The 17657-nt window shown below is 50.5% G+C and overlaps 1 protein-coding gene across 1 annotated transcript; it reads left to right on the top strand.

The window, feature by feature from the left end:
• The first annotated feature begins 1921 nt into the window (after window positions 1-1921).
• Window positions 1922-17450, top strand: MREG (melanoregulin). Its single transcript, XM_086465829.1, has 5 exons — window positions 1922-2013; window positions 6485-6644; window positions 14936-15026; window positions 16770-16933; window positions 17313-17450. The coding sequence occupies exons 1-5, from the start codon at window positions 1922-1924 to the stop codon at window positions 17445-17447; spliced, it is 642 nt and encodes a 213-aa protein (XP_086321955.1). The 3' UTR covers window positions 17448-17450.
• The last annotated feature ends 207 nt before the right edge of the window (window positions 17451-17657 follow it).

Raw genomic sequence — 17657 nt, 5'->3', positions numbered from 1 at the left:
CAGAATTGGAGAGGGAGGTGAGTCCATAGGGGAAGCCACTACTGATGCTGCCTGTGTTTGTGTGTGATGGTTGCGGTGTCCATCCACCTTAGCTGACTCCTAAATGTGCTCCAGCTGAATTCCCCCTTCTGCTCGTGGCTGCTTCTGACCCTGGCAGGGGTCTGTGAGCCTCTACCTTGATCCCGCCATGTTAGATAACTGTCAGGGAAACCTCACTGGGGCTGGATTTGGATGTTATGAAGTCCCCAGGCCAAGTACGTCCCTTCAGGGCATTTTGCAGCACTGTTACAAAATGGCTGCACCTTGTCTAGAATAGAACTTCACTTTCCAGGGCTCTTGGGCATCCAAGGGGCCATAAATTCACTGATGATGAATTAACAAGACCTGGAATTAAAAAGAGGGAGAGAAATGTGAGTGCAAATTGATTTTATTTCACCTTTCCTTGTGTGCCGCATGCTGGGCACGAGGATATAGCAGATTATATTATTGTATCTGCTGGGATAAGCAAAAAATCAGTGGTGTCAGGAAGCGGCTGTACTAAAATTAAATTAGTCTTTGGGACGCGTGTGGCCAACCACTCTCAGAGTGACTGCTTTGGGGACTGGCTGATGCTTGATGGTCTGTTCAGAAATGCAGCCAAACCTGTGGCAATTAAACAACATCCACAACCATCTTGATTCAGTGTTTAAGTTTTTTCTTCTTTCTTGGGGTCTGAGCTAGAAACGTGATAGGAATATTCATTGTAAGAAAGGGAGAAATAAAGGGGGAGGGAGCAATCTTTTAGGCTCTTCTCTCCTTCCTCCAAAAAAACCTGCGCCGTCAGACAGCTGAGTCCATCACCCTCTGCCAATTTCCTGTTGCAATTCCCAGGATCACATCCCGAAAGCCAAGCAGCAACAAGCCTGGAAGCGTAGTGGTGCGGAGGATTGGAAAGAGGGGTTTTCTGGTTTCTGGCCATGCTGTGATGGCCAGTGGTGGCCTGTTTCAGCCGGGGCGTGAGGGCTGGAGGCTGCAAACGCAACGTGTGCTTGCATTTGCAGCCTCCGGCCCTCATGCCCCGGCTGAAATGGTCATCAAGGAGGGTGTGGGAGGGTGTGGGAATATGCAGGAGGGAGCAGGAGGGCACAGGAGGGTGCAGCAGGATGTGCGAGGGTGCAGTGGGGTGCAGCAGGACACAAGGGGGTGCAGGGGGTTGCAGGAGGGTGAGTGAGGATGCAAGAGGCTGCAGGAGGACGCAGCAGAGAGCAGGAGGGAGCAGTGGGGTGCAAGAGGGTGCAGTAGGTTGCAGAAGGGCGCAGGAGGGCGCAGGAGGATGCAGGGGGTGCAGAAAGGCACAGGAGGATGCGGGAGGGTGTGTGAGGATGCATGAGGGTGCAGCAGGATGCAGGAGGGGGCAGGAGGATGCAGGGGGGTGCAGGGGTGTGCAGAAGGGTGTGGAAAGATTAAGAGGGTGCAGCAGGATGCAGGAAGATGCAGTGGGATGCAGAAGGGTGGGGGCAGATGTAAGAGGGTGCAGGAGGGCGCAGGAGGATGCAAGAGGGTGCAGGAGGACGCCAGAGGGTGTGTGAGGATGCAAGACGGTGCAGCAGGACACAGGAGGACGCAGGGGGTGTGGGAAGATGCGAGAGGTGCAGGAGGGCACAGGAGGGTGCATCAGGACGTGGGAGAGTGCAGGGGGTAGCAGGAGAGTGCGTGAGGATGCAGGAGGGAGCAGGAAGTCTGGCTGTGAGTCAGCCCTCCCAGAGCCGCCGTGGGAGCGGCTGCTGGTGGTGAGGAAGGGCGGCGGCGGGGGGGGGGGGGGGCCCGGAGCCCGGAGCCCGGAGCCCGGAGCCCGGCACTGCCCCGCTTTTTCGGCGGCGGCGCTGCGGGGCCGGGGGAGGGCTCAGCCCGGCCCGCCCAGCGCGGCTCTCCGGCGGCGCCGATGGGGCTGGGGGCCTGGCTGCGCTCGCTGGGCGGCTGCTGCGGCTGCTGCGGAGGGGAGGCGGCGGCGCCCGAGAAGGAGCCCTTGCTCAGGTGAGACACCCGCATCCCACCACCACCCCCGGCCCCTTCCCTAACCCCAGCCCCTTGGAGGGATCCGGCCCTGCGCAGGAGGAGGGATGCTCCCCACCGGAGGTGAGTCGGTCCCCTGGCCCACCGCCACGCGTGAGCCTCTCTTCACCCCCGACGCCGGCACCGGCCGGGGTCCGGAGCCCTTTCCCGCAGGTTGGCCGCCCCGGCGCGTCAAGCCGAGCTCCTTTTTTTCCCCCGAAACCAGTTTCCAGTGATTTTACAGCCGCTGCTCTCCGTGGAGAGTTTGCCATCCCCTGCGAGAGCCGGCCGAGGCTCCAAAGGGGTTTTCTCCCGGCGGTAACAAGCTGCTTTCGGTTCCCCTTCCGCCTGGGTTGCCTTGCCGTGGGGGCCGCTGCACGCCCGGCTGCCGCGGGCTTTTACGGGCAAGTTTTAGCAACCAAACCGAGAGCGCCCGCCGTCTCTCCTCGGCGCTTCCCGAGGGCCCCTTGCCACAGGAACCGTTCGGCTTTTGTCTTTCCACAGGGGGATTTCAATAGAGGAGGCCGAGGCGCCGAACAAAAAAGGGGGTCCACACATCACTTTAGGGGGGTCAGGTCCCAGCGTCGGGCGGCTCTGGGCTGCGCAGAGCTCTGCTCCCGGCCGAGGATGCTGGAAAGGAGATGCTGCACAGTGCTGGAGCCGGCTGTGTGTGAAAGCACTGTGCGTGCTGTTTTCTAGAGAGCGGATTTTTCGCTCCCGCTGTCAGCCGCATCCGTTTTGCACACGCAGCCGTAAGGCTCGGCGCGGGGTGGGGGGGAGGAACTTTCGTACAAAAAGATGAAGCTCCGAGTTGCGGAGAAGAACCGTGAGCTGTGCAAGCATGGAAGGAGGTTTTGCGTGTTGCAAAACATCCGTGCACGGGGTTTGCGGCGCTTCTCCCTCCTTCCCCGGCTGGACCTGGCCACCCCCGAAGCCTGCAGTGGGCACCCGAGCCCTGGGACAGGGCAGGAACCGTGCCCTCCCTGCGCCGTCGGTGGGACAGAGGCGTTTCAAGGAGGGTGGGATGCTCCCTGCGTGGCCTACACAGGTACAGGGTAATAGCAGAGCTGGCAACAGGGCTTGAAATGTCCTGATTTCGTGCTGTTAAAGCAGTTGTCTAAATAATAACCAGATAATCCTGAGCATGGGGCCTCCAGCCCAGGAGATTTGTATTAACCTAATGAGAGGCGAGCACACGTGCCGAGATTCTCCTTCCTGCTGCCTGGCCGGCCGGAGCGGCTGTCCCTCACCAGGCACCTTTCTTTAGTAACATGCTTTCCGCCGGCGATCCAATTAATGCGGGCTGTGAGTAGGAAAGCCTGTGTAAATGCTGGGCGTTCAGAAGGCACCTGGCTCTTGCACAAGTGTGCCAGCATAATTAAGCTAACAGCCTAGTCACTGGCTTGTCCCTCTTGGGGGGGGCTTTGGGGTTTTATTTCAAAGTGGGGATCTTGTAAGAGCACTCTTGCTGTAATTTTTTTTTTTTTATTGTAGAATTGTTTAAAATTAATTACTTGCATGAGATTTCACATCTTTCAGCTGCGTTTTAGTTTTTGGGAGCTGGTGTTGCTACTGCAATGTTGACTTTACAACTTTTCACCTTATTTTCCCCAAGTGGAGTCGTTGCAGCCTTGTAAATCCGACCTGTCAAAGAACAAAGCAGTGAGGAGGAGGTAATATGTTTTTAATTAGGTGCACGTATTTTTCCAGGCGTATACAAGGCTGGATGTAACCTGTGACGAGGCCAGTGAGAGCAGCCAGTGCTGTGGGTGGAGGTGGGGAGGGAGCACAGATGTAGGTACAGCACAGCCCTAGTGCAGGCCTGGGAAAAGAAACTGAGCCGAGCTGCTGCAGCAAAGCATCCAGGCCGCCTGGAACTCTCTCAATGCGCAAAGGTGGGGTCTGGCTTGGACGGAGTCCTCAGGATGCAAAGAAATGAAGAATTTGGACTCCGAATCCCAAAACAAGTTTAATCTGGACTGAAAGCCCCCTGGAGCAGAAATTTGTTGATGAAGCAGTAGTGCTTACCGTTTTCTGGATAAAGCCTGGAGTGTGAAATGGTCCAATCCCCTCTGGTCCCACGGAGACTCCTGTAACCTGCAAAGCAGGCTGCCGTTCATGTGCTCCTTTTTTTTCCTCCCACTTCCTCATTTTAAATGTTGCTTGGAAGTCCAGTGTGCTCTGGGGTTGCTGGCTGTTGGCAGAGCTCTCTGCTTGTATGGATTTGCTGACTCCTGGGCACTGCCCGCATCCCTTACAGGCTGCTGAATGCTCCATGCAGTGGTTTGGAAATAAGAGTTGTGCTGGGAAGTGCCTTGCAAGCTGTGAGGGAGTGGCTTGTAAAAGATAAGTCTTATTGCCAAATACTGGTTTTAAAGTAAGTCAGTCAGATGTTGAGGTGACTGGTTGGTCACTGAGTGGGAAGAAGCCTGTCGAAGGCAGGATGGGATCGAACTTATGCTGATAGCACGGCTGGCTCCTGAGCAATCCCTTCCAGGCTGGGATCCTGCCTGTTCCACCTTTGAAAAACGGTTTGAGTGAACCCATGTTGGCTCCGGTGTAGGAACAGCTGAGTTATGCCATCCACACCCTCCAAGTTACGTTCGTTTGCTTGTCTTCAATGAGAGATTATAAGAGATTATCTTTTCCCTTATTACCTGTTGCTCAGGTTTTTGGTTTGTTGAAAGTCTAATTAACCTTCCTGCAGGAATGCTGATGTGAATGATTTTTTTCTGTTTTATCTATGTGCTGGAGCTCTTCTTGACCTCTTTTTTATGGCTCGGCATCATGGCTAAAGCGCCCACAGTGTTATCTGAAGTTTTGCTGGATGCGTTCCTTGTGAAAGGAATGGGGTTTGGGTAGCAAATAGAATAAACAGTGTGTTGTTCTAACAAGAAGTCAGCAGGGATTGCCACAGGATGGCTGATGTGATCATTGGGTAAGGCTGAAAATATTTCTCCATTTGTAGTGTTCTGCTCAAGTGTCTGGACATCTTGATTAGAAATGTTATGGAAATCCCTGCTAAAAGTTCTCCTGGCAGAATTCAATAACCCTATTTAAAAAATGCACATCCCAGTAGCAACATAAAGGCATAAAGTACAGAACTGCCACGAGCGCAGAGAAGAGCTCCTTGCCTCAGTGGGGACAGCCTTCCCAGAAGATGGTGCTCTGCTGACCACTAAGTAAATAAAGCCCAGAGTTCACAAGCAGGCTGAGGACGTTTCCGTCCCCAAATAAAGATGGGGCTAAATGTCCTTTCTGTGCCTTGTTACAGGTCCTTGTGCAGCTCACTGCATCTCCGTACCTCCCAGGCAGGAGCTGCTGAGGTGGGGGGTGCCTATGGGGATTGCCTGCTTGTTTCAGTAGGATTTGGGCTGCTAGGGAGAAAATAGAGCTGCAGGGTCACACGGAAACATGGTTGTGGATGTGGGACCTCTGGAGAGCATGCAGTCCAACCCCTGCTCAAGCAGGGTCAGCTGGAGCAGATTGCCCAGGACTGTGTTTTGAATGTTTCTAAGGATGGAGACTCCACAATCTCTCTGGGCAACTTGTGCCAGTGTTCACCCAGCCTTCTTAGGATTAAACAGAATTTCCTGTGTCTCAAGGGGTGTCCTATCATGGAGCACCCTGAGAAGGGTCTGGCTCTGTCTCCTTTGCTCCCTCACATCAGGTATTTAACACGCATGGATGAGATCCCCCCCGAGCCATTATCTTCCCTGGGCTTCCAGCTCCCTCAGCAGAAGTGGCATGTATTTTGTCCAAAGTACAACTGTGCCCGGTGGCACTGCCTTTGAGGAGAAGATGGGTAGAAGCTGCTTCTTTGGCCAAGAGGCATGGGAGAGGTCACACACAGCTGTCCCCTTGCCTGCTGCTCAAGGTGTACCTCTCTGCATAGAAAGGTTCTGTGGGGACAGACTGTGCCACTGGGATCTTGGCACAGCTGCAGCGTTAGCTGGGCAAAGAGAAAATACCCTCCAGAGCCGTCAGGATTTTTGAGTCTTAGTTAATTAGAACTGTTCCCACGTTAAGCTCGGAGAGGTTGTAGGGGCTTGTGCAGAGTTTGGGGTGGAAAGGCGTGATGCGGAGCAGGGCAGGGGGCTGCAGCAGCAATGGGGAGATGCCGCCTTTTATCCCCACAGATGGATGTTCACAGTTCCTCCATCCTAGCTGCTCAAATAATATCAGATGTCTTTAGCAAATTTGTCTGTCTGATGTCTTTCATGGCAGCACTGCCTGGTTTGAACCGTGGCTTGCGTGGTCAGGATGTTGGTTAGGGTAAAAATTCCGTCTGTCTTCCCATTTCCTACTCCTTTGCTTCCTCCCCTCTCCCAGGCAGGACACTGGGCTGTGGGAGGGGATGTCACAGCAATGGGCACTCTACTCTGGGAAGGTAAAAGGAGACAGCGTGACGCTGCGGTGGCTAACGCTGCCTCACCTCTCCCCTTCTCTGCAGTAACAACAACCCCTACACCTCCTTTGGAGCCACGCTGGCGCGGGATGAGGAGCAGAACCTGTGGAGCACCCCGCATGACGTGACCCACACAGAGGCGGACGACGACCGGGTGCTGTACAACATGATCGTGGTCAGGAACCAGCTGGACAAGGACTCGGAGGTGAGGTGATGCTGTTTCTCAGACTCGGTTTCACTGCAGACCGAGGCTTGGTGCCTTCATTGGATGTTTTGTCAATGCCTTTATTTAAGCACCCATTAAGCCACTATAAAGACCCCAGCGTGGCTCATGTAGGCATCAGGTCCTCACATCTGCTCCATCACCCTCCAGATTTTATCCTGTATCTGGTGTGGATGCATCTGTAGCCATCTTGTCGCTGGGAAGCTCAGGGATGTCACCAGTGGCTGAGCCAAGAGAGCCACCCTGAGCTGGGCTGCACAATACCCTGCAAGCATTTCTACCACCACCACCGACAAACATGTACTGGTAGCACTGGGATCCCCAGCTCAATTTCCTAGCTTCACAGGCTGCTTTTTTTTTTGTCCGATATTTCCCTGGTTTGGCCTTTCCATGGTCGAACTGGCATTAGCCCTTCCTGCAGTGGTGTTCGCCTGGCAATGGCAGCGCCTGGAGCTGAGCTGCTGCTTCAGTGACGTGTCAAGTTAAATACTCCTCTAATGGGTTATACAGCAATTATCGGGAAGCAGAGAACTGGCACAGCTCTTAGGGCAGAAGGGAGAAATCATCGCTGTTACATAAAGGCTGTTTTGCAGCCCTGATTTCCTTCACTAAAGCACTTCAGCGCAAAGGAGATTTCAGTGGCCTGATTAGGAGCAGGCTGTAGCAAATAGTGACACATTTTTCCTCTCTCTGATTGCTTTTAAGACTTCAGAATGTTTGCAGGAAAGCCTGGAGTCTTCATATTTAATTTCAACATGATCCCACTTCATCCAAGAGGCTACAAGACTGTAACTCTTCCTCCTGTGATAGTCCCCTTAAACCAAAAGCTAGCTCAGCTTTCACAAGAAGCCTTAAACTCCAGAGTTACAGCTGAGATCAAAATCACAATTTTTAAAACTTAAAATGAGATGAGACAATCCTTGTATACAGTTGGCCAGGACCCCCATTTAATGTTTTTTTAGGGTTTTCTTGGTGGGGATTGAATTAATAGTGATGTTTACAATAGATGGTTTTTCTAACAACGTTTTCATGGCTGCACTTAACCTTTACAGCTATAACTGAAGATACCCTCTTCCCTTTAGGGCTCATTCTGAGGCAGGCCTTCTAAAAGCTATTATTATTTATAAAGCAGTATTGTAAGTGGACGGACTGCTAAAAAGACGTCTCCCTGGGCAAAGAAGTGTTGTGTGTCAGCCTTGCTCAGGTTCCAGAGGAGTATGAGTTATGGGTGAGGAGAGCACTCCTGCGCCTGCTTGTCCTAAACCTGGTGTGCCTACTTGTCCTAAATCCAATGCTTTCTCCCTGCCTTCAGTGTACCCATAGGGTTTTTAGTGGTTCTGAGCAGTTGCCGTGCCTGCCAGTGAAAAAGGGAAGTACAAAAAGTGTGAGGCTTCCTCTCCACAACAAATGGAAGATGACATACACTGTTTTTTTATGCAGTGCGATTAATAAAAAAGCCTGAGGAGCATAATGTCAGACCGACTTTGAATAAAGCCAACACACGATACGTTTGCTTTGAATTGTTGCATAATTTTTTTGCCTTTTACACCTAGGGAAACTGAGGCACAACATATAAGCCTGGCAAGCTGCTGCAGTTTCCAGCTGCAGCTTTTTATGGGTGACAGAATAGGGAGGGACTTGGCCAGCAAAGCCAACGTTCTTGTGTTTGGTCCTGGATGCCAAAATCTCTCCTTACTCCAGCGAGCATTTAAAAAGTAGGCCAGATTGCATTTCCCTTCTCCTTATGAGACTTCAGCCCCAAGAGAGAGAAAAAAAGTCTCATTTGGGCTGCAAAAGCCATAATCTGCTTTGGGAACTGCTCTGCTCCCAAAGTCCTGGGGAGAGTGTGTGGATGCTGCCAGACAGGGGATGGAGGAACGGTTTCTTGTTCGTACAGTGCATGAGCATTACCAAACCATTGGTCCTTTTTGTCTCTCTTGGACTGAAAGAACTACTCCCTGTATTTCTGCTCCTTCATTTAACAAAGAAATTTCAGCATGTTGTGCACTTACTATATGCCTTGCCATCCCCCACCTTTATATTGGCGATTGCCTAGCACAGAACTTTGGAAGGATCCCTAAGAGCAGGTCACTCTACGTCATGTGTGCTTTATCTGTATGGTACCACCTCAGCCTCAAACCAGTACTGTCTTCTTCTTAATCTGGCTAACCCTCTTCTGCTTTCCTGGGGGTTTTCTTTTTTTTAAAATGGTTGTTCATATAGTGACAGGGTGCTGTGAGCTAGGACAGGAGAAGCGGTGGGCCAGGATGCAGTGGTAACATCGGTGCAGTGCTGAGGGTCAGCAGGCATGGTCCATGATGTCTCTGTCCTGGCCTGGGCACCTCTGCGTTGTGGATCGCTGTAAATAAATAAACCAAACTGTGTATGCAAAGGGCCAGGTGCTCCAACAGCAAGCGTACCCTGTAGCTCAGTCAATTTTTTGCATGTTAACTCATTTTTGGTGGGGCTGCCAGCAGCTCACACACAGTGTTGGTGTCCTCCCTCCAGGTCAGTTCCTTGCCCTCAGCTGTGGGACTGGACCAACACCTGATCCATGCAGAGTTATTTCTTCTCCCTGTCCCCTCCTGATGGCTCTGGTCCAGGAAATTTGGCAGCCTCAGCCAAAACTTGGTGTGACCTTAGCTTGCATAAGGATGGCAGGGCTGCTCCACCCTGCTCCTCACTGAACCAGGGCACCAAGCTCTTCAAAGCAAGCGCTGTGATATCCTGGGTGCATCCTGTTTCACGTCCACTTGCTCATCCTGCTCGATGCCATGTGCTGGGAGTGACAGCTCGTGAGGCTGTTGGCTGTGGGGGAGCCCACTGGAGCACCCAGTGGTTGCCAAACCCACCGTGCAATAGGTAGATGAGGCAAGATTTGCTGGAGCCTCCTAAAATCGTAAGGACTGAGCAGCTTGCAGCTTTGCATTTCTCTCTCCTTGAGGCAGATGAGCACAATGTGCTTGGACGCGCTTTCAGAAGTGAGGTGTGGGCACGGGAGGGTGTGCACAGAAAGAACGAGAAATGCCGTAGCTGAACGGCTGGCTTAAGGGGGCTGGTAAAGCTGATGCACCTTTGGGAGATCAAAGCTGTCATCAAAGCTTTTGAAGGCTAGGTTCGATGCTTCAGTTATGGAAAAAAATTTTTTTCCTGCTCTGCAGCTTTGTTGAACCTATTGTGGTGTAAAGTAAAACCCCAAATCTGGAGTTAAAATGAGGACCTGTAGGAAAACACGATGTTATTTAAGATGCTGCATAGATACAGGCCAAGTGTACCCTGCTAGTGCAGAAGAAAGTTTTATGGGGAAGGGGGACTGCTGTGGCTCTGACAAGCCTTCAGTGTTAACAGCAAGAGCTGCACTGGGCTCATTGCTGGGCTTATGTGTGTGACGTAGCAGATAGTCCCCTCCACGACATCCAGTATGTGATGGCCCTGGTACCTCAGTGTCCTCTGATGGGGTGCATGGAGTTACCCAGCCTAGGCCGTTGCAGCAATACTGGCTTCAGAGAAGGAGCAAGGTTTAGGGCAGCTGCGCCACAGGTCCACAAACAGAAACTAAAGATGGGTTTTTTGCATTATGACTGAGGAAAAAATGACTGTTCTTATGGCTTATTGTAAATGTACTGTTTCTTTCTTCTTTTGGCTTATTCCCTTGGGGAAGGTGGGATCATAAACCCCACTAGCAAAGACAGTTCCTCAGCCTCCATCTCTGCTAGGGTCTTGGCTAGCAGAGCTGCTCTGGCATGATCCTCCTGGCAAGCCCATTAACGAGCTGACAAGGCCTATTTTTCTGCTTCCTCCTGCTCTCCTACGGATTATTCTTTTTTAAACAGGTTACAGAGAGGTCAGTGTTGCATCACACCGTTGCTGGGGCACAGAGAGGTGATGGGATTTGTCCAGGATTGGGGATGCCAGTCCGGGAGCCCAGAACTGACCCTCTTAACGCCTGCATGCCTCTCTTAAAACTGAATCCCATTTAAGGTTATTCTAAGATGAAATGTTGGTCAATGGTACAATGTATGAGCATGGATCTAGAGCCTGTATCTGCTCAACTGCTTCCAGCTGGGACAGTCGCAGAGCCAGAGTAGGAGCATCCCTGGATGTGGTGTGGTACCTGCCTGGACTAGTATTTTGCAGTCTTTCCCTGATAGCTGTTTTGACCTCATTTTCAAAATCACTCTTGAACAGAACAGTGACACCAATTGCTTTCAAGGGAATAAAGAAGGCAGCTTTGGTGGAGGATTGCTTTGGCAACATGAAGAAAGCTACCTACTAATAAGGAAATTTCCATACGAGGGATGAGAATTTGGACAGCGCTTGTCTGTTCTCTTGGCACATTTTTCCCAGAGTTCTCAGTTATGTACCATCCTGGCTTATATTTCATGCCCAGCGTTTCCTCGCTTCCATTTGGCATTTTCAGATTTAGTATATCACGCTACAGAGGTGGGGAAGTTTTCCAGGTAAATATTTGAAGGGCTGAGCACTCAGAGGAGAGAGGCAACAGGGTTTCCCTGCTCCTTCTGGGGTATTCTTCACTCATGCACAAAGGGTTTTCTCAAGATCCTAGTGGTATATGTTGTGCCCTGCTATGTAGGTTTAAAAGGGCAAAACTGGTAGCAAAAAACAGGGCCAGGAACTGCAACCTGCTTTGGTTTCCTGTGGTTAATTCAGATTTTGGCAAAAGGGTATTTTTCTTAAAGGATTGATTTTGAATGCATCTCTGGGATGTCCCAGACCCATAGAAACACCAAGGGGTTGGATGAAGACCAGTCTCCTGCTGAACTTTCCCAGTACTGTGTGCAAGAAGCCTCCTTGCCTCTCCAGCAGTTACATGTAACTAGGCAAGGGGCAGGACAGGAGGTGCACAAGAAATGCAAAACAAAGCTGAGTTTTGGGAGAGAGCTGCTTGTCCCATGCCTGCATACAGGCTTGGAAACCTCGCTGGAAGCCCCTTGGGGAGCCTGCCCAGGGTGCGGCACAGAGGGCAGCCTCCTTTGGCCTTGCTTTGCCCAGGGCTGCCCGAAGACTGCCATGCCCTGTCCTGCATCTCGCCAGTGCCCTCGCGGTCCTCATCCCAGCCTCAGCGAGGGCTGAGGGAGAGCAGGGTTTGGTGCGGAACCCCGTCTGCCTGCGCTGGAGGTGCCTGGCAGTGGGTGCTGAGCAGCCTCAGCCTCTTGATGCTGCCTGGCCCTGACCAAACGCTCCCTCCACAGGTCCCATCTTGGTGGCTTGTGGGATGTGCACGGGGAACACTCTCCCTGAAGTCTCAGATGTTGCTCATTCCTGTGTGGAGACAGGCAGGACAAGTTTTGCTCTTCCTCTGCTTTGTAAAGGGAGATGCTTTTTAGAGTAATTTTGGGGATAGAAAGATGCTCTTAACTTCTTTTCCTCGCTAAAGCAACACAGAGGACAGCTCCTGCCCACAGCATTTAGGATGTCTCTGCTACAAGGAATTGCGTGGGAAAACTCAGTGGTTTCTGAGGCTGATGGAGAACAGGGCATGAGTCCTTTCAAAAGCTCAACCTGTAGCTGCCCAACCTTATCCTGATAATTTCTGCTGTCTCTAGCTGCTTTTCAATGACTGGCACCATGTGCAGCATCCTCCTCCCAGCTTTCTCTAAAAAATAGAAATACATCCAACTCCACACTCAGGCAAAAGAAATCCCACCAACACAAGAGGTCTCCTCACAGGCACCACCATTAAGCATCATTTTCTGTACCAAAGCCACTCCTTTGCATACTCCCAAAATTCTTCATCAACAGAACACTGTCAGAGGTCCCTGGGACTATAAATATGCACCATATTCGCTTCCATAATGCAAGTCAGTAACTACGATGTACAAGAAAGCCATAACCTAGATTCTCTTAAAACAAAAGTAGATAAGGGAAAACCACACTGCTGTTAATCCAGAGAAAATCAGGAGCAGCTTCCCTGCCTGCTAAGCACTGCTCACCGTTGAGCTTAGCGAGGAATCTGGCTTGCTACCACAGGGTGTAAATCCCTGCAGCCCTGAAAGCTGCTGCCCGGTGCCAGCAAGCCATGTTTCAGGGCAAGGAGCATCTTTCCCACCCCACTGGCTTGCTAATTCAGCAGCATGGAGCACACTTGGAGTGACAGTGCCTATGTTGATTGATCATCCGTGTTAAAGCCGTGGCATGGCAGAGACACACAGCTTATTTTCCTCACCAGCATGGCCAGACTGGTTTGCTCTCCTTTCTGCTCATACCATGGGGTCACGAGAGGGCTGAGATGTTTCTGGGGATCCCTGCTAGCAGGGACCAAGTAATCATGCAGCCTTTTTAGTCTCTTTTTTAAAACTTTCAGGTTTGCAATAAACTTCCTACAAAGCTTTAATACAATAAACGCCCTCTTTTCTTTTTCACTGAGAGGAGCTCAGTTCCTAGCTAGGAGCCAGCGTCATGAGAGAGGAGAGTCTTGTCTCTGCCTTCTTCCTCCCTCAAAGGGCTGAAGAGGCGTTTTGATGCCTCGCGCTGGCAGCCAGGTGCCCTCCTGTGCAAACAGTAAAGCTGTTTTCAAGTACCGCTGCAATCAAGAGAGAAATGTGCCTCTGATGGGTAAAGCTAGCTCGTTGTGAGCAGCAACACAAAGCTAAAAAGGAAGGGGATTTTGCTCTCTAGGAGGATGAGCAGTGCAGAGCGAGCAGCTGCAGGCAGAGCCGTGTTTCCCCTGCTCTCCTGACCTGAATTCACCAGTGTCTTAACCCACCAGCTACTTCTTCCAAAGCGTAATCTCCAAGGGCTTCCTGCAGCTATTACTGAACGACAAGAAGACAGGCTTGTCATTTAATTCTCTGCAGTTGTGGCATCAGCCAGGTTCAGGAAAAAAAACACTTAAGAAATCTCCAATTCCTTATTGAATCAAGTCAACTCTTTAAGGCATCAGGTATCAGAAAAACAGTGGGATTTCTAACACACAGACAACCTTCATGAGTATTGTTTGAACTCAGCGTGTCACTTAGGAAAATCCCAGGGAGATGGCACAGATTAACACCCATTTATTCTACATGAGTCCATCTGTGTAATCTGTTGCTAAGAAATGAGATTAATTAAGGTTGTTAGTGCAGGGAAATTATCTGAATGATGTTATGACCCGCTATGTGGATGCTTCTGTAAATGCATCCTTTGCAGCGTGTGCATTGATTAAACAGCTAGGAAAAGTACTCCTGGTTTTCTTGCAGAATACATGCATTTCCACAGGAATGCATACTTGTACAGATGTGTTTAATTGTGCTGGTATAACTTTAATAAATCACCTCAAAACCTTCCCTTTTAAACAGTGTCCCATTATGTAGATATAAAGCTTGAGGTCAAGTGCAAGGATTTAAGCTGTATAGTCAAGTGAGGCATTAACTGCAGCAACTGGCAGTCACTAAGTTATTATGTCAGATGACTCCAGCTCAGCCCTCAGCCGTCCGTGTGCATCCCGCTTCTCTGGTAGTTAAAAAAGGGTACTCCAGACTTTAAAAAAAGTCTATTTTTCTTGTTTTCCAGTACTTTTGAAAACCCGCCTCCTCCAGTTAAATGCCAAACAGAGGGCTGAGCAGTTTGGAGAAGCTGCTGTATGTGTGGCCGTACTGAGAGCAGTAACTTTTTCTCAAACTTTTAGTTGCCCATGGACTATCATCAGCTGTAAGAAAATGTGCCGTGCCAGTCTAACTGCAGGGGTATGAAAATAAGGTGTTGTAATAGTTTATAGAAGGTAATTAGTAATATGTGGTTGTGGTTTCTCAAGCTGTGAAGGCCGAGTAAGGTATTTTCACAACCTCAGGATTTGATACTAGCACGGGTGTCAAGGTTTGAGGTAAAGGGCTTTGGAGCAAAGAGACTGAAGTCTCTCAGATGAGCTACATTTGGAAGTTCATGTTGTTCTCCAGCCCGGGACGGTGTTATAATATCCAGCACAGAGCTGGAATTTTATTCTACCGGTCTGACTGAGGAGACTACTTTGGTCATCAGCAACATCTAAGCTAAATTCTGTAATCCCTTTTCAAGGTAACTGGAAGCCTATTTTGCACATGCAGATGTACAAAAGATACAGAGATGCTGTATCAAATGCCAAGTTAAAATATTCTATGCTAGTCAGTGTAATTTCTCCCAGGGACAACAGCAGCCTGGCCATCGACCTTTGTACCGATCCCTGAGTGCCAACATCAACAGTCCAACTCTGGCTCTGTTTCTAAAAGCTGAAATTCCTAGAAAAGCAGCAGAAACCTTGTATGCAAATGACTGTCTGTTATCCCTTTGCTTTGCAGGAATGGCAAAAACTCAACTATGATATTTATACCTTACGGCAGACCCGAAAAGAAGTGAGAAGCAGGTGGAAACACATTTTGGAGGATTTAGGTAAGCTGGAGGACAAAAGGATGTCATTTGTGTGGTACTGAATGAGAGGTCCCGTGATGGCTGAGGGAGGGAACAGCTCCACAAAGTTAGGCTGGTAGAGGAGAGGAGGCAGAAAATAAGACAAGATTGCTGAGCAATGCCATCAGGTAGCCCACATGGCAGCTGAGAGCCTTCAGGAGGCTCCCCAGAGCTCAGGCACGGCTAGGAGGATCCAGGGCCACTGTGTCTGCAGGCATGTCAAAAAAGCCCATGAACCATGACCCGCAGGAGAGCCTTTCAAGCCCATAGTAGCATGCACACTCATCATGCACACTTCCTTGTGCAAACTTAGCAGGGATACCTGGGAGTTCACCCTGGGTGTTTCCAAACAATATAAGCAGGGAGAGATGAATATTCCTTTCAGATTTGAACGCAGATACGTCTGTTTTCCTTCCTTAGCCCATGCCAGCTGATCAGAGCTAAACCACCCACTTTGTTTGCTCTTAAGGGAATTTGAAATACTCTTTCACCAAATGAAATTGCTCAACAGTGGCCCTCCTACTCCAGCTGTTTCCTAGCCTGCAAACAGTAAACTGCACCCACCAGTCCCGTGTGCTCAGCTGCTGCTCCTCTGGAGAAGGCAGTGGTGGGTGTGACCTAGTTTTCCCAATTACCTTGCACAGAGCATGTGACACTTGGGCCAAGATGTGCTGTTCTGGCGTATCAGCTTGGTGACTTGCATCATGCTCTGGAGGTGGTTAGCAGCTAATGAGGAGGATGTGCGAGTCGAGTGCACTTGTTGGGCTGTTCAAGGATATTATCACTGGGAGCAGAAGAGATGGGTATCTCTGCTGCTCCTGCCCTACCTGCTGTTCTGGCGTCTGGATGGGAGGAACATTAATCATTCATAACTAGCTATCAGTGTTCATCTTCACCCAGGTGTTCGCACAGCCTGTACAGACCAAACATGGGAGGGATCACTTAACATCCTTACATCTGTTACTGCACGTTGACAAAGGCTCTCCCACATCTCCTTCACGTCCGCAATGGCTCCAGAGCTGTTTTGCAAAGGGTGGGGAAGCTGAAGGCCAGGGATCATTTGGCCTTAGCGAAGCTAGATGTGAAACCTGCTATCTTTTTTTATCTAGACCTGTGCTTTAATCATAAGACCACCACTCTTTCCTCTCTAAGTGTTTTCAGGGGAGACACATCACCACCAGCTCCCTGGAGCTGAATGAAGAGTTAATGGTAGCCATTACATTTAAAGATCCCTGCATTCATTCTTCCCCTTCTTTCCTTCCCTGGATACCCTTCCTATAAGAGATGCTGACTGCTACAGGAACAATTACCCATGCATTCATTACTGTCACGGGTTTTTTATCACTGTTACCTCCCAACAACATACAGGCATAGTCACTGGGGTGCTCAGGAAGTCCCACCAGCCCTGAAAGCTCTGACAGCATCAGGAACGTGCAAGAACTGAGTGAACACCCTGGGTGTGGATGTTCATATGCCTTCTCTGGAAAACTAGCAACAAATTTGCTCTGAATAGATTTATGGATTTTTTTCACCACCAGCAACCTCATGCCTGCCCCAAGTGTAGACACAGGGCATGCCTCATGGAAACACTAGTTTGTTTTAGCAAGTAGGGAACACAGCAGCCCAAGGTGGAGGGGGAATAAGGAACTTTGCAAGAGCCTGGAGGACTCAGAGATGACCCTGCCCGCATGTTTGACTTGTTTCTGTAACGCAACTCTTTCCAAGGTTTCCAGAAGGAAGCAGACTCTCTCTTGTCAGTGACCAAACTCAGTATCATTAGCGACTCCCAGAACATGGGCAAAGCCCGGGACATCCTGTTAAAGCTGTCTGAAGAGACAAACATCTTCCCGACCAGCTGGGAGCTTTCTGAGCGCTACCTCTTCGTGGTGGTGAGTAGCTCTGAGCATGCCTTCCTCCTCACTGCCCCCATCTCTGCAAGCGACCTCAGGCAAAGGAGAGCGGATAGGTGAACGGCACCAGAGGATGCTCAAATACATGGTTGCATCTGGGGCGTCCCCATCAGATGTTGCACCTGTAGCTTGGCTGTTCCGCTTCCTTGGAAATGTAAGTGCTGTAGCATCATAAATTTGCCCCCCCTGGATTCCTTTTAGCCTGGGTAACTGGGTGCTCTTGCAGCCTGTTGACGAAGTGGAAAAATATTAGATGTGATGCCTGGCCTAACCTGGAAGCAGCTGTGGAGGGAGGACCCTGACCAGGGAGCTGCCCAAAGCAGCCCCTAGTGACCATAAAACCCTGTTGTTTTGGCAGGATCGGCTCATAGCTCTGGATGCTGCAGATGAGTTCTTCAAGATGGCCAGCGTGGTGTATCCGAAGAGACCCAGTGGGGAAAGAGTGGACAATAGCCAGAAGGCCTCACAGTGTATCTCTGTTGTGATGCCCTGAGGAACGTGCTGGCATGACACGGACAGCAGGTTTCCTTCCCTGCGGGATCAGGCTCCTCTGCAGAGGGGTTAGCACAAGTAATGCTGCTCCTTGTTTTCCTGCAGAGAAGCAAGTGGGCCACCCGGAGCAGAGCGAGGAGGTCAGTGAGCCGTGCCCCACCGGGAGGGCATGGGAAAGTGGATGCTGGCCGCATGGTGCTCCCAAGTGGAA

The sequence above is a fragment of the Leptosomus discolor genome, chromosome 5 (genome assembly GCF_034619465.1).
Source record: "Leptosomus discolor isolate bLepDis1 chromosome 5, bLepDis1.hap2, whole genome shotgun sequence".
Lineage (NCBI taxonomy): Eukaryota > Metazoa > Chordata > Aves > Leptosomiformes > Leptosomidae > Leptosomus > Leptosomus discolor.
This window is presented reverse-complemented; position numbering and strand designations above follow the sequence as displayed.